Here is a 16,093-nt window from a genome sequence, read left to right as displayed (position 1 = left end):
AGTCTTGAGAGGGACTGACAGAGAGCCAGGTGACCTAGTTGCATCTCTGCTGAAGGCTTGGTCTTGTTTTCCAAAGAGTACTGCATTTTTCCAAAAGAGCTGTATTCTTAGTTATTTAGTTTTTTTTTTTTTATTTAGTTTTCCTAATGCTTACATTATTTGCTTTCCTTTACTGGAATGGATATCATTCCCAAGTTAGGGCATAATTAATGTTTATGAAGTTAGAATTGTTTCTGTCTTTCATGTTTGACAAAAGTGCTTTTCTCACAGCCACAAAGTACTCAGAGCTGCCTCCTCCTGCAATTTATTTGGGGTTACATATATTGATAACATATTTAAGTATGATTGTATTTTTTTTATTAATCCTATTGGTTCTACTGCTGTAATTGTCTCTGTCTTTCTTCCACATTGCTTTCTTTTCTGCCTGCAAATCCTGGTATTTTAATACTTTGTCTCTCAATATACAAGACACAGCAATCACTGAAAACAGCAGTAACACTACTTTTATCTTTTTTTCTTGGACTGCTGTATCTGGATTTCTTGCATCTGTTTTCTGAACTGTGGGTATTAGGTGAGCCAATATGATATGAACTTCATCATTGTCTTAGATGTCTTGTGTTTCATGTTTCTGTCCTCCTCAAGTACTTTAATATTGTAATGTTTGCAAAAACCCCAGTAAAATAGTCTTGCCTTTCAGTATACATACCCCCAGAAGTGTGTATCACACCCAGTAATGAGATGTGCAGCTGCTTCTGTTTCTGTTTTAGAGAACCTACATTTGACTATTTATTTTTTTGTATTGAGATTTAGTCTATAGTAAGGATTTGCAAAAGAAAGTTTCTTGCTCCCCAAGTGCCCTGTGCTGTCTGTTTATGAAATGAAGATATGCTATTCTCAGCAGGGTATTTTGTTCAATTCATTGTGGGACCCCACACATTGACTGTAATACCCACAAATCCCATAAATGACACAGCAGAATAGGTACCCTTTAGTGTGCCTATTTTTAATTCTAAAATCCTGAAATACAACACCCCTACCCTACCGGATGTTGGCATGATTAAAGTTGGTGGCTGCTTCGACTTATGTGAATTTCCGATACCAATTTTAGAGAGAGTAATGGGGACTTGCCTACTGTTATGGAGTGTTGGCTGAGTGGTAACAAAAGCCTGCAATTCACTGATTGCATTATGCTGCTGTTACATCCCACCCCCCCAACCCCAATCTCCCATCCCATCTGATTTTTTTTCTATGTCATACAATTCTACCTCCACTGTAACCAGTGTAACTACTACCAGGTAATAGGCAGGTATAATCATGAGAACTGTACTGTTGTCACAAAGTCAGGCTGTGGAAGTTTTTACCCCAGTTACAGCTTTTTCTCTAATAACTCTTGCATCTGCAGTGACATTGTAATTAGTGTCACACCTGCACACTGCTGCACCTGTGATGCTGCAAAGATGGGATTTCTAGCACAGAAGAGTCTGCACCTTAAATATGCTAATACGTACTCCAGGAGGAGCACATCTAACCCTGGCAAAGCAAATGCTCAGTTAAAGCAAATGCTCAAAATGTGAGATTCAAACTTAAGAATGAAATTCCTTATCTAGAAGTATAAAGCTTATATTCCGAAAAACGATATTAAATCCAAATGAATAACAACAATATGTATATGTGTATATAATCATATACACATGTATATACATATTCTGTCATATAAAGCGATTTTTAAAGTTGGTAACATAAATTGAACTGTCCGGTCTCTTTTTCTGTTTTATCTTTTTATCTTTTTGCCAACACATATATATGTTTAAATATGTCTTTAAGATGATAAGCGCCAATTAAGAATTTCACGCGCTTTTTATAAACAGTGTATAAATTCTACACTTTGAAGTTTTTTAACTGTGTCATTTTTCTGAAGAAGTCCTGTATGTAAACAGGACGAAAAACGTAACTTTTATTTGCAAGCGTTTAAATTAAAGTTTTTTAGTACATTCCTCTGCAGTCCAGCCGTGGTTCTTGTTTTTTCATAAAGCTTATATTGCCCACAGTGGATCAGTTTAGACTGTAATAAAAAAGTCTTGACCATTTGAAATTGACCTTCTGATTGTCAATTACAAAAACTGTGCAGCACCTAGAAGGTCTAATTGTGTATAATTTAAATTCAGGTACATCATTTTAAATTCTTTTGTAAGGTTGTTATAGTTTCAGCAGCTGTCAGCTTTCAGCTGTAGTGATAAATGTTAATATGCGTAACTGCAGTAAATGATTAAATACATGACAACATGGATGATTTATATGCTACCCACAGCAAAGCCATTTGCACTGCAGTGCCATGGCCTGGTATTGCTTATTCCACTTGGGACAGGCATTTTGGGAAAATATTACTAGCCTTGTACCATTATATTAATTTGATCTACAAGTTCAAATTGTTGTGATAAGTACAGCTCTAACTTTCTGTAACAGTCACTAATGTCACAGCTCCAGAGCCAGATTAATGTTGGGGGGGGGGGGGTGCCAGTGTAGCTGAAGCTCCAAGTCCCTGTGACTAAAGGAGCATATAAGCTAGATCAGTTTGCTCAAGATTTTATAATCATTTCATGAAATGATACAAGATCTTCCTATGAGCAGTAGGTACAAGCAGAAGCCTTGCATCATAGGATGAGTTTGTTACCTGCTCTTAATGCTATTGATTTGCCCAGAGTGTTTCTTACACTTCAGAGTGGGCAAAATCAAGTGGATTATTCAACAGAACCATTGCATTCTGGCTGTATGTTGTCACCCATGAGACAAGCAACTGCTATTATGATGATGAATTATTTAGGAAACTGGGATCATCCATCTAGCCATCCATCCAATTTCTGATAACTCACTTTATACATTTACAGGGCCACAGAATTTTCAGCGATTATCCTAGCAACCACTGGTCAGAGGACATTGAAACCTACTTAGGATAAGGTGTCAGTACACAGCACAATACTCACACTCTCATTCAAACACTAAATGCACACCTACAGATAATCGGTAGAATGCCATTTCAACTCCCACATGTCTTTGGGGAAAGGAGGAAACGTAAGTGCTTAAACGCACACAGGTACAGGGAGGACAAGCAAGTTCTGCACAGAAGCCACCCTAGCCAAGATTCAAACCAGAGAACATCTTGCTATGAGGCAGCAGCAACATTTCCTTCATAACTTGTCTTTTCAGTTTCACTTCCCAATCATTTTTATCCTCCTCTGACTGAGCCTTCTAGTTATCATACGATATTGTATACACACAACTAATTATCCTGTTATTTTTGTGCCAATTATAAAGGCAATCTTCAGTTTCATCAACAGCTCATGATCGTTAGCCACATAAAAAAGATACTCACCATACTTTGTGTCTCTTCTCTCATCCAGCACTTAATTTGTCAAGACTGTTTTGCATAAGTATGATTATTTAGTGTGGGCTATCGTTTCATGCAGTACGCACTGACTGACTCCCACAATGTAAAGTAGAGGATACATTTGTCTGATTTGAACTTACCAAAACTTAGGCCATAGAATTAATAATAAAAGATAAAGAGGTTTTGGGGATGAAGTCCCTCACATTACCCTTTATCCTCTATTATTAAATTTAACATTTACCCCATCAGTGTAAAGTGCAAGTTGGTAACATATTGTCGACTTGTAGTGCTGATGACGTTGGAGATGAATTGTTGAGATGTTGGTGATTTCCACAAATTTCTGCAAAGAAATACTAAGGTAACCCTACACGCCTAACAGTAACAAGCCCATCTGCATTACCGAGTAAATGTTAAACACTAACTAGGGTATCATAGATAGAAACCTACCATTATAGCTCACTTAACACTTATCTGTGCATTTCTCAGTAGATTTGCCAAATTACAACTACATCTCTGAATAGATTGCTTAGTTTACCTGTGCATTTGTGCAAAGTTCAGTTGAGCTGTAAGTGGTCCACTTGAGGAATTTCACCCTCTTGGTAATAAGCCATTCTAGAATTGCATTGTTCTGCTTTGACCCATTGGTTTCATGGTATTAGAACTGTACTGTATGGTATCATGACAGAATGTATCAACCAATCAGGGACAAATTTCAACAGAATCAGGGACAAATCAAGAAAAAATCAGGGACACTTTTAAAATATTAGTCCTGTTAAATTAAGACATTGACAGAATAAGAGAATGTGAATTAATATACATTTTCTGAAGTAAAGGAAGTCTATGCCTCTTACTAATTGGCATTATTTATTACATGCAATTCACCACTTTTCCTCCATAAGTCACAAGTTTTAAGAGGGACAGAGGTAAAATTTCAGTCAAAATCAGGATACGTTTTTATTGGATTTATGTATTTAAACCTGCTTTTTGGAAGTATTTTTTACTCTGTGAAGGCTTGGGAGCCGAGGCCTAAGTGCAATAAATCTATTTATCTGCATCTCATCTGTGATTTTGGCTGTTGTCACTTGTGGTATTATTTATTTCTTTTTGGTGGTATTGGCGTTTCATTTTATCATGTTTTTTGGGGCAATGGCCACTGACCCCTCTCAGAATAGTCCCCATATTTTCAGGGAAACATCTATGGACCGTTCTCAAAAGTCCATTGAACAATATGTTATTCAGTCGCAGGAATTTAACAGCAGACCGGGTGAAGGTATTTCTATGGGACTGAATATTCCACAAGCCAGTTCGAATGTAGCAGCACCAGAGTGTGTTTGGGATCGCTTCATGGGAGAACGTAATCAACAGTTTGCTGATCTGTTTGGAAAAGTGGGTACATCTAATGCTTTTTCACTGTCTGCAGAAGCATGCAACTTAAGAGATAAACTTGAGCATTTGTTATGTAAGGAGACAAGCACCTACTTTAATATTTTATATTTGCAACATTATTTGGATCTCAATATAACTCCGAGGGGCTTAAGGGCTTCCAAGCCCCCTACTACAGTCTGGAGGATATGGCCTTTCGTAAAAGGTGGATTGAAGCCTCTCATCGCTGCTCTAATGAATGGATTCATATCCTAATAGAGCGAGACCACCTTAAAAAATGCCAGCTGAAAGATGAGATCTTTAGGGTGAGGGAAAAACTACAACCGCTTGTTTCATTGACTAAATTAGATGGTATGCTCAAGGACATTAATGTTGTGCTTAAAGATCTTGAAGAGGGACTTATGGAACGTAAAACCTTTAAAATAAATTGGGATATGAAAGATAATAAACTGGATCAAGCTTTTTTGTTTAAACATCATAAGAAAAGGTCTTTATCAAGAAATGGACAAAATCGAAGCTGTAATTATATTTCCGCCTCTCCTTCTGTGTCTTTTGCAGCTTTGGAAGCTGTAGAATGACCGAATACTAGCAACAGGGAACAGGAATCTTTTCCAGCATTACCAGAGGCCGGTATTCCTATAGATTTTAACCGTAGATTTTGGAATGACCACCAACAGGTTAATTCTAAGCCCAACACAAACTTCAATGGTAAATGGGGTCGTAGAGATTGGGGACCACAGAGAAATGCTAGAGGTAACTACAAAGGACATTGTAATAAAAGAAAGTGTTGGAATTGACTTTTATAATAGTTATAATACTTTTGTATTGAATTCGTCTAGTTGCAATGTCTCTGATGCTGTAATGTCTGTTTTAAATTTAGGTTTGAGGTTCACTCCCACTGCTCTACCTAGACTACATGTGTTGAGAGGGTAGATTTTTTCGTTGGGTAGAAAATTACACAACTGATTTTTTTGCTAAAAATAATGATGTAAGTGTTTATGATGTGAACCAAGATATTTCTGTGGATGATTCTTTTCATACATGTGTGTCTATATTAAATGAATCTGATGAATGTGTAATTAATACCTATACTACTTTTGACACTAGTATTATTCAGACTAAACGTTTTTTTATTAACCCCTATACCAACAATTGTATCCAAAGTTACATTTCAACTGTTAGTTTTGAAGTGGAAAAACAATACATTTGTATGCGCAATAAGTCTATTGTGTGTTATAATTTAGACAAACAACAATGGTCAGAATTTTGTGATTTTTGTGATGGGAATTTTGCAGTAAAGCCATCAGATAAGGGTAACTAAATAGTAATTTTAAATTTTAAACAATATTTAGACATGTTATATACATTTGAATGATGGATGTGTATGAAAGATGTAATATATCTTGCTATTTTCAGGCTATTAAAGAATATCTTTTACTATTGAATAAAGGTTAGCACTTGGTTATTTTTCATCTAATGACATTATAAAAATGTAATGTAGATAATACCAAACTTATTGTTTTATTGTTTACCGAAAACACACAAGGGTTTGGATAATCTTGTTGGGAGACCCATTGTCTCTGCAGAGAAATATTTTTTGAAGTGTATTAATGTTTTTCTGCATGAATATTTGAAAAAATATGTTCTTAATATTCCTTCATACATCAAGAATAGTTCAGACTTTTTATATAAAATGAATGGCTTTCAATGGAAGGATTCTATTTTCCGGCTATGTCTAGATGTGAAAAGTCTTTACACAAACATTAGACATGATGTGGGCATTCAGGCCCTTTTCTATTTTCTAGGTGATTCCCCCATGTCCCATTTTGTTATAGACTTAGTAGTCTTTTTTTTTTTGAAAAACAATTTTTTTGCTTTTAATGGGAAGTTTTTCACCAACTACAGGGTACGGCCATGGAGGCGGCCTTTGCCCCCCATGTATGCCAATTTGGCTATGGCGAAATTTGAATATGATTACATATATCCCCATACATTCTATAAGTCTCATGTTTTGCTTTACCTGAGATTTATAGATGACTTAATATTTTTGTGTGATGGCCCTAAAGAAGATGCTTTAAAATCTGTAGAGAACTTGCAAGTTAACAATATGGGCTTCGAGTTTGATGGTATGCAGTTAGGAGCTGAGGTTAACTTCCTGGATGTTAAACTCAATGCATTAGATAATGGGTTGCACAGGATGTTTGAATTAAGAAACCAGTTTCTTTATGGCAGTAGTTGCCACCCTTCTCATCTTATGACAGTACTGCCCTGCAATGAGTTTCTTAGGATTCATAAACTCTGTAGTAGGGATGATGTTTTCCATCAAGAGATATTAGAGACTGAAACAATGTTTATCAATAGGGGATATGATCCAAGGCTAGTGTTAGAAGCCAAAAATAAAGTGATGTTATTAAGATGGCCTAATAATAGGAATCACCTAGAAAGATGCAATAATAATATTAGTTATCAAATGTGCTTTAAATGCACAGATGTTGTAAATTAGAATTGTGGAACATCTAGGAATGTTTATTTTGTCACAACTTATAATATTATTAGTCATAAAATTATAGACATTATTAAACAATTTTGGCCTATGATGCTTAGGGATAGAGACTTAAGCTTGCTTTTGCCTAAACATGTCATAGCCTCCTATAAGAGGGATAGGAACTTGAGGGACATGCTAGTACATAATTATTTGAGTTACCTAATGTTAATTTGGATAGAGAAATGATTCCCATTATAGGTACGGTCCCTTGTAAAAAGTGTTCCATATGTAAATATATTGTCAATTCCTTTACAAGCATTAATGGATGTTTTTTTGCTAGTAGGAAGAATTTTGATTGCAATACTACAGGTGTTGTTTATGCTTTGAAATGTGGATGTAATACGTTTTATGTTGGGGAAACTAGTAGAAGTTTCAGAGTACGTTTTCAAGAACATTTGAGGGACATTAAAAATGTGAAAATGGATAGCCATTTGGGCAACCATTTTTCTGAGTTTCACAGTTCTAATCCTGAAGGAATTTGTGGTTGCATCTTGGAAAAAGTGGAAATATTGATGGACGAAAATGTAAGTTTAAAAAATAAACTTTTGAGAAAAGAAACATTGTATATTCTAAAATTTAACACTTTGGAACCTCTGTGGTTAAATAAAGAATGTAATTGGAAATATGTAATTTAGTTAACTGGACTGTTATGTTTTTATTGGATTTATGTATTTAAACCTGCTTTTTGGAAGTGTTTTTTACTCTGTGAAGGCTTGGGAGCCGAGGCGCTAAGTGCAATAAATCTATTTATCTGCATCTCATCTGTGATTTGTGGCTGTTGTCGCTTGTGGTATTTTTCAAAATCAGGAACATCCCTGAAAATCAGGGACAATTTCGAGGTATTATGTAAGATAAGGTTGTATATTACCAACAGAGACATCCTGTGGGTTCACTTAATATGTTCTTCTTTACCCTGAATGTATTTTTTATTACCAGATCCATATTTAGATGGTAACCACAGAATATGCTGACAAAATGTAACTGATGTGGTGAGAAGTAGACTTCCCTGAATTGAAAATTAAATGCAAAAAAACAGAGCAAAGGTAGCAGGTCCACTTGTACTAAATGCAGGAATGGACAGATAAAGACAAACCATGTGTAACTCAATGCAGCTGAGCTCATTTTGATTATACGTTTATGTATAGTGCTTTCTACTTACATTTGCAAAGGGCACCAAGTTCATTACTTTTAAAAATGAGACCAGCTTAAACCAAGTCTAAAATAATCAGCTGCTGCTTGCATTTTACAAGTTGTATCTTCAGAAAGTTAACTGGTGGCAGAACTGCCAAAATAGCAACAGAAAAGGGACATCTCTGGTTTCCTAGAGATTGTGGTTGTACAAAACATCAGTATATTCTCTGCTAAGCACTCAAGTGTTAACAGATAGTCTTTTTGGGTTACAGAGCTTGTCATTCTGTCGACTTCATCATACGGGATACTTTTTCTCCTACTTGTAGAACCATCACTGAATCCCCATATCCCATGGGTACAGTCACTGATGCAGGTAATATAATATAACAGTGTAACATGACTAGGGATGGACTGTGCTGGGATTTACTTAGGCCTGGCATAAATTATATAAGAAGTGTAATCTCTGCTGTCTTCATGGATTGCACTCACATGTGAATATAGACCTTTATTTAAAAAAATGACTGACTGGATTGTAAGAGGCTCCTAATGCCAAATTCATATATTGTGCTTGGAAATGTACTGCTTCATTGTGATCACTATTTTGGTAAAAGCTGTTTCATGACTTTATTTTTTTTTTTGGATATATGGCAGTATGGTTTAGGTATCACATAGTAAGGTTCCTGGCTGATGTTTTGGGTCTCCACCTTGACTTGGACCATCCAGCAACATGTTTTATTTCAGGTGCTATGGGCCTACAGAATCGAACAAGATGTGTGCTAGCACAGCAACATTATCAATAAAAGTATGCTGACATACAGTCTTCTGGCAAGGTTTGTTTCCGTCTCTGGGCCACTGGTGTGAAAGTGTCACTGCAGTTTATAATCAGAGTTAACTGTTTTATGTGGTGCTGAGTGCCGTAAGCATTTGTTATTTACCAGTAGGGGTAGAGAAATAGTCAGTATTTCAGGGAAAATAGTAGTGTGGGGTATGTTTATACGCTTTTATCTGCAAAACAAATGTTGTAGACCAGTAACGGACACTTTGATGGCATCAGAGACACATTAGTTAAAAGGGAAGGCTATTGTATCAGGTGTGCTGTTAAGCATGTATAAGTAAATAGTTATTAGTGATTCATGAGAATTACTAACTGACAGATTTTTTTGAATTTATTTTAAGGCAGGTACCAACCCTTTTAAAGTGAGTGAGCAAGGAACACAGTCAAGTCTGACAGAAGGGGGTTACAAACAAGATCCTTATTTTCACTAGTTTTACAACAAACTGAATAAGTACATGGACCATCATAAGGTTAGGCAACTAGTAAAGTCTGACAGGTCAAAAAAAGGGTAAAATCTGATAGGAATGTATGAAAACTTGTCTTTTCCTTTCTTAATGATATTCATGCAAATCCAGACCTAGCTGAGACATCTGCTAATTAGAACACTGAAAGGCCCTGCTGCAGTCACCTTTGGCCCCCTGAGGTTAAACTCACTTGAGTAATATTGACTGGGTAAATATATATCTGTATGCATACTTCTTGAGTAGGAAGTTAATAGCACCATAGTGCCTGCTTCTACTGGATTTGATAAACCTTATCAGTTGTCACCATATCCAAACAGTTTTTCATTCTAACATTGTGGGAGTAAGATACATATTAACAGAACAAAGCTGTAACCATTAAAACTGTTACCAGTAAAACCAGTGCATCAGCAGTGCTCAACAAGGACATGCAAGCATCTCCTATCATTGAAACGTGAACAATAACAAGCCCATATGTGGGAGGCTTCCCCCCACACCCTTTACATAAATATGCTAACTCTATTTTCACATATGGAGAAACTGCAATGATTACCTAAGCGAACATTTCTTCCTGCTCTACATCTGTAGCATTCGCTGCAGAAAATGGTTATCACCTAACTGCAGGTTTAGCTCAAACACCAGAGGAAACACCAACATTCTCTACTCCTCCACACCCAAATCGTGTAAACTAGTGCATACCATACCACCACATGAAAATAACGGCTACATAAATCTCACTGAGAAAAGAAATACTCACTGAAACTAACACTGATTGAGTGTGGCCCATCAAAAAAAAGAAAAACATTGATTAAACCAACCACAGAGAAATAGCATAGTCTCTGGGAGTCTATCTTTATGTTCCTGCAAATTATTCTATAGTCTTATGTTCTTTTGGTGGTACAAATTAACCCATGTTGAAGTTTTATTCAAAAACGATATGCTTTCTGCATGTTTTCTCCTCTGGCACTCGGACTTTGAGATATTCTGTCAATTCTTAAACATGGCATTAAGATGGCATAATTTGTTGCTTCATGTACAGGATTAAATCAACTCTGAAGTCTTAAGGCGGACTTTGGGGGTAAACCATATTTTATTCCCTTTGATTTTATTAGTTTTTACAATGGGACAGATTCAGGATGAGAATCCCCACATCTTCAGAAGCCAAATTACTGAAAGTGCAGGAACTGGGGAACACTTAACAAACTGGACATTTGCACAGTCACAATAGTGTTTTTTAGAGCGTCACCATTTGGATCATGAGATCCAGACTCCATCTTTTAAGTTCATTAGACTTTACAAGGATACCTGAATAAGGAGAATTGGTGTCTTGTATCTCTCCTCAACACTTTTAGTGACAACTGACTAAGAGACAAATTGTTTGAAAAAGAAGGAAATGTGAGATTACAGCATCACTGGGAAATGCAACGGCAAATGGTTCTAATCACAAATATATACCAGCTCATCCTGAGAAGCAGAGCATATCAGTTTGAAAAGCATTCTGGACTGAAATCTGATTAGTTATGAAGATCACATGAAGACTGCAGGCAGTTTGAAAGATGCTGTCAGTGATCATGTTTTTAAATTGTACATACTGAAAGCAGCTCTGGTGGCATAGAGAGATAAAGCCCTGACTATGGCTAGCTGAACAGGATTCGACTAGCAGCTCGGGTGACTCATGGGCAGGGAACGGATGGGCATGCACATCCCAGGTGAGAGGGTGCTCATTCATATGCTTCCTAAGGGGAATGAGTGGTACAAAGAGGGGAGTTGTCCTCAGCCATAATCAGTGAGCATGGGGGAAGGTAGGGAAATGGAGTGGGTAGATCATAAAAATCCCCCTGATGGAAGAATGGATGAGATGAAGCCCACAGGACACCCTCAGGATCCATGACTAGACTCAGAGTAGCCAGTAGAACCGATGTGGACCTTGGGTACTGGGGTCCAGGCCAGTAACACTGAGGTTGGGGGAACCAAAACAGAATTGTACATCTTGTTGAAATAACCCAGTCAAGTTAACTACCCACATGATCTCTGCCCAATATACCAGGAATTGGTTAATAATATAACAATTTCACCCACAGTGAATGTTTATGACTTGTTTTTGCCACAGTGATACACTGGTATAGCTTTTTTACTGCCAATAACGCAGACTGAAATCTACACCAGGCTAATGTTTATGTGACAAGAACATCTACTGAGTGCATGTTGTCTGTCTAGCCAAACAAATGTATATCACTGCTACCTCTTGTTGTAGTAGCATGGGACAGAACTCCTATTTCCTGCAGAAGCAAATGTGGTCACACCTGGATCACCAAACAGCTTCATACATGAAAAGAGACAAAGGATGAAACACCTGTCACCCAGGTGACTCTCACAACCCAGAAGCTATCCTCAATGTACTACACTATATTACATCTTGTTAAACATTTATTTATTTACGTTTGATTAATGGTAGTGTCCGACTGGGCCAGTAGCCCATTTTCAGTGGAGACCCAGGGAGAAAAGCTCCAAATGCTTACAGATACATAGAATGTGTAGTGACATACAGAAAAGGTAGAAAGTAATACTTACACATTTACAAAAATACATACAGATAAAGCACAAAGTAATATTTACAGAGTTAAAAATACAAGTAAGGAAGTGCATAATAATTCAAAAAAGCAGGTAAGAGGAAGAATCATGACAATCTATATGTTTGTCTTTTTTTTTGAATTACTGCATGAGATTGTAGGCCTGTCCTCATAATGTGAAAATCCCTAAGGAATATACTATTAAACAGTAAAGTATTAGATACTCTACTTGAGCAAGTCTGAATCTGGTATATCGACATTCAGAATGTCGAAGACCAGCAATAGCAAATGTCCAGCTCTGCCCCCTTCTGGACCCATGTTAGAGCTTCCTCCTGGGTCTAGAGAGCTGTAAGGTTGTTTGGGACTTGAGTTCTTTTGTGAGATTGTCGATCTTTGGCATTCTATGTTTCAGTGGTGTGTTGCATTCATTGAACCAGTTGAGTATCCATTTCTTGACCTTTTAATAGTAAATTGTAAATAAGCAATATTACAATATTTAAAATATCATTGTGTTAAGAATAAAGGAAAAGGCTGAAGATATATGCATGCAGGTTTCCACGTACGTGGTTTTATATTCTTCAAACTGATGACACGTGTGTGTGGGGGTGTGTGTGAGTGTGTGTGTGTGTGTGTGTGTGTGTGTGTGTGTGTATATGCATGCGTTGTTAAGAAATTTGTGCTGATGGCTTATTAATAAAAGGCATGAAGTTTGATGCATGCTAATAAACTAGAGAGAACAATATGAATAAGGTCAGTGTACAGGCAGAACTTCACCACTAACTCTAAAAGAAGCTTAACGAAATTATTTCCATGTCTGGGACACAGTTCTGACTACATTTAAAACATTGTTTCTGAAGTTCAGATACATATTTCTACTCATCTCCATATTATGCTTCTCTGTGCACACTACAAATCATGTAACTGTGTCTATCCAGATTTGACTTTATATAAGGATATTTTAATCAAATGTGAGCGCTGAATCTCATCTGGAGAAGGTTATGACAGTTTTATACATTGCCTTTTAAAGCCTAAAGTGGTACTGATTCATTATGAATTTGTATTAGATAGGCTGTAAAATTACTGGAGCTATAGTAAATGTCATTTAATTATGACTTGTATAATACGGTGCTTCAATGGATATGTTTTGTGGTAATTCACACCAGTAACTATGACTTATTTAAGTAAAAAAAAAATTCTGTAAGAATACAATTGTTCCAAAAATTTACAACTGCCGCAAGCAATAATCATTTCGAAGCAAACACAAAACATCCTCCAAATATTTGACTGGGGATATAATATACTTAGTTTAATAGAACCATGTTAAGTTTTGTTATGGAAAACAGGCTTGTTAAATAATCCTGACTCTTGCATACCTAGATTCAGAGAAGTCACAGTTATTCAATTAATTGTCTAGAAAAGGGAATATTTCTATTTTTATGTTCATGGATTTTACAAAATAATTTAAAACTGACTAGAAGCATATTTTGTTTGGGTGTATTGTCATCATCTTCTGTAATACTGCATACTAAATCCGTCCAAAACCATATTGAATCACAGCAGAAAAATCATGGGTCACCATTGTTATTGCCGTAGACAAGGGGATGGGGCATGAGAACAAAATCCGAGTCAAATATGTACACACTGCACCAACATAAGCAAATCTGCCTGTAGAAGCTTTCCTTAAAAAGTATGGCATTCAGAAAATCTCTGCCTCACTGACTAGATGTTTAACATTCACAGAACATTTTTGGAGATTCACTGGATGCAGTATATACAGTACCTCTCTATGCTGTCCTTAAACTGCTCTCACTAAAGCATAAATAATGATCTTTTTTTTTTTATCTCCCACACCTGTGGATTGGCCTGGGGGTTCCCCTTCCTATGTGCCATCAGCTCATCCTTTCCTTCTCTGGGGTGAGAGGTAGAAATTCTGCAAAGCAGATGGTAGCACTGCCCCTTGTTTACTCTATGTCTAAAGAGCCTAGCGGCTAATCTGCTGCCTGGGTGGCAAGAATAGGGCAGCAGGGCAGAAGTGGGCCTGCCTAATTAACCAGATGGAGACCCTCTGAACCCTCCTTGCAGGTTGCTTGCATTCTCACAGTAATTGCCAGTCATGGTGAAAGACAAGCATGCAGCCACATGTGTAACTGTCCAGGTAGTGTACCACTTGAATGAGTATGTGTTGCTATGTCTGCAAGTTATCTCCTACCCTGTGGTAGGCATCACTAATGCTGCTAGCCAAACCAGCTCCTTTCCACGCTGGGAGGGTGAGTCAGCTCTAGCATTACCCTAAATTGTTGGGGAAGCCCTTATGAAGCCTACATAATTTAATTCTTTCTTGAACTGCTCAAAAATAATTTAATGTTTTTACCATCTTGCACATAACCGCATAGTAGTACCGATAGGATATAGACAGTCAGTCCTGCTTTGAAAATTCTGTGCCATGGTCAGTGTTACAGATCTACTATGCTCATATGTGTTTAGCTAGATAGCTGATGTCAAAAAAGGTAAATGATAGAAAACTGAGTTTTAATGGTTTTTTGCAAATGAGTAATTTCAGCAAAGGTAGAAAACAAGTCCTTGACTATGACTCGCATGAGTCAGGTTTAAATAGTGACACTATAGGTGGTTACTTGGGGAAAATGAGATTAAAGTGGCCAGTTTCTGCTCATCCTCAATGGATGGAGGGCTTTGATGTGGTTCACTGCAGCACTTCAGAAGGGACCCCCCCCCACCTAATGGAGGTAGTGATATGGGTCCTTGCACAAGGTCTGGCTATGCATTCCTCACCAAGTGATGTTTACCACTGTAGCTAGAATGAACACATGTTAGAAGCCAGCAGGGTATCAAAGCATATGCCAAATGTCAAAAATGTTATAAAGAACAGGCTTAAATGAGAAAAAAAAACTTTAATGGCTGCCTATGACTGGTTCTCAACCATGGGGAGGGAATAGGCTGGGTCAGTCGTGGCAAACCTGAGGCCACCAAACAACAAGGAAAAACAGATAGAAAAGAAGAAAATATATCCAAAATCTTAAGGAAAAACCTAAAATGAAAAATTGCTAAACAGAAAACTTGGAAATACTGCATTTTTTATGGAAGTCCAAATAATTTTAATTTTCCAGAATAATTTCAAATAACATTAAACTACTTTCATGTTCCAGATATTGTCATAGGTTTAAGTAACAGTATTAAGTTGTTTTTGAATTAAAATATTGTTGAGTTAAAATATTTTAACTCGCCACTCAGCAGATTTGAACAGAATTCTAATCTACATTAAACAGGAATTGACCAAGTTGATGCCTGGCATGACTGGTTGATTACATTTTAAGAGTACTAACATAAAAAAACAAGTGAATACATACCCTATCGATGTCAAAGTTACTTTGCACTGGCACCTCAGCAAATGCACTCAGAGTGCAGAGCAGAACCATACCAGAAAGTAAGCCTGCCTTCATCGTTGCAGCAGCTGTCTACACACGCCTTGGATAATTATCAGAGCTTCTTACTGCACTGCTAAGCAGAACTATGCAGGGGTGCCGCTGAGTGTTTCTCTGACAACTGACCTCGATTTATAAAGCAACCAAGCTGAGTCTACTTTCATGTGACTCAGTGCATGCTAATTCTGGTCAGCAAGCATGACTCAGCACAATTATACTGTTTTTGTTTGGACTAAAGCAGAGACCCATTTACAAAGATACAGAGCATTCCCGAGGAACAGCAGCCAGTGGCAGTCTGTCTGTCAAATATAGATTTTAATGTTAAACCATTCACACAATACAC

The 16,093-nt window shown here is 37.0% G+C and overlaps 1 protein-coding gene across 1 annotated transcript in view; it reads right to left on the bottom strand.

Annotated features, from left to right (window-relative positions):
* Nucleotides 1–15,879, bottom strand: part of LOC122798037 (lipocalin-like) — a 177,399-nt gene extending 161,520 nt beyond the window's left edge. The window contains exon 1 of the mRNA XM_044066658.1: nt 15,676–15,879. Coding sequence (XP_043922593.1) covers nt 15,676–15,768 — 93 coding nt within the window. The 5' untranslated portion in view covers nt 15,769–15,879. The remainder of the gene's footprint in view (nt 1–15,675) is intronic.
* Between the last annotated feature and the right edge of the window lie 214 nt (nt 15,880–16,093).

This window comes from Protopterus annectens, chromosome 3.part1 (genome assembly GCF_019279795.1).
Source record: "Protopterus annectens isolate FY-2018-M chromosome 3.part1, PAN1.0, whole genome shotgun sequence".
Taxonomy (NCBI): Eukaryota; Metazoa; Chordata; order Ceratodontiformes; family Protopteridae; genus Protopterus; species Protopterus annectens.
Note: the sequence above shows the minus strand (reverse complement) of the source record. Positions and strands in the feature narration are given on the sequence as shown.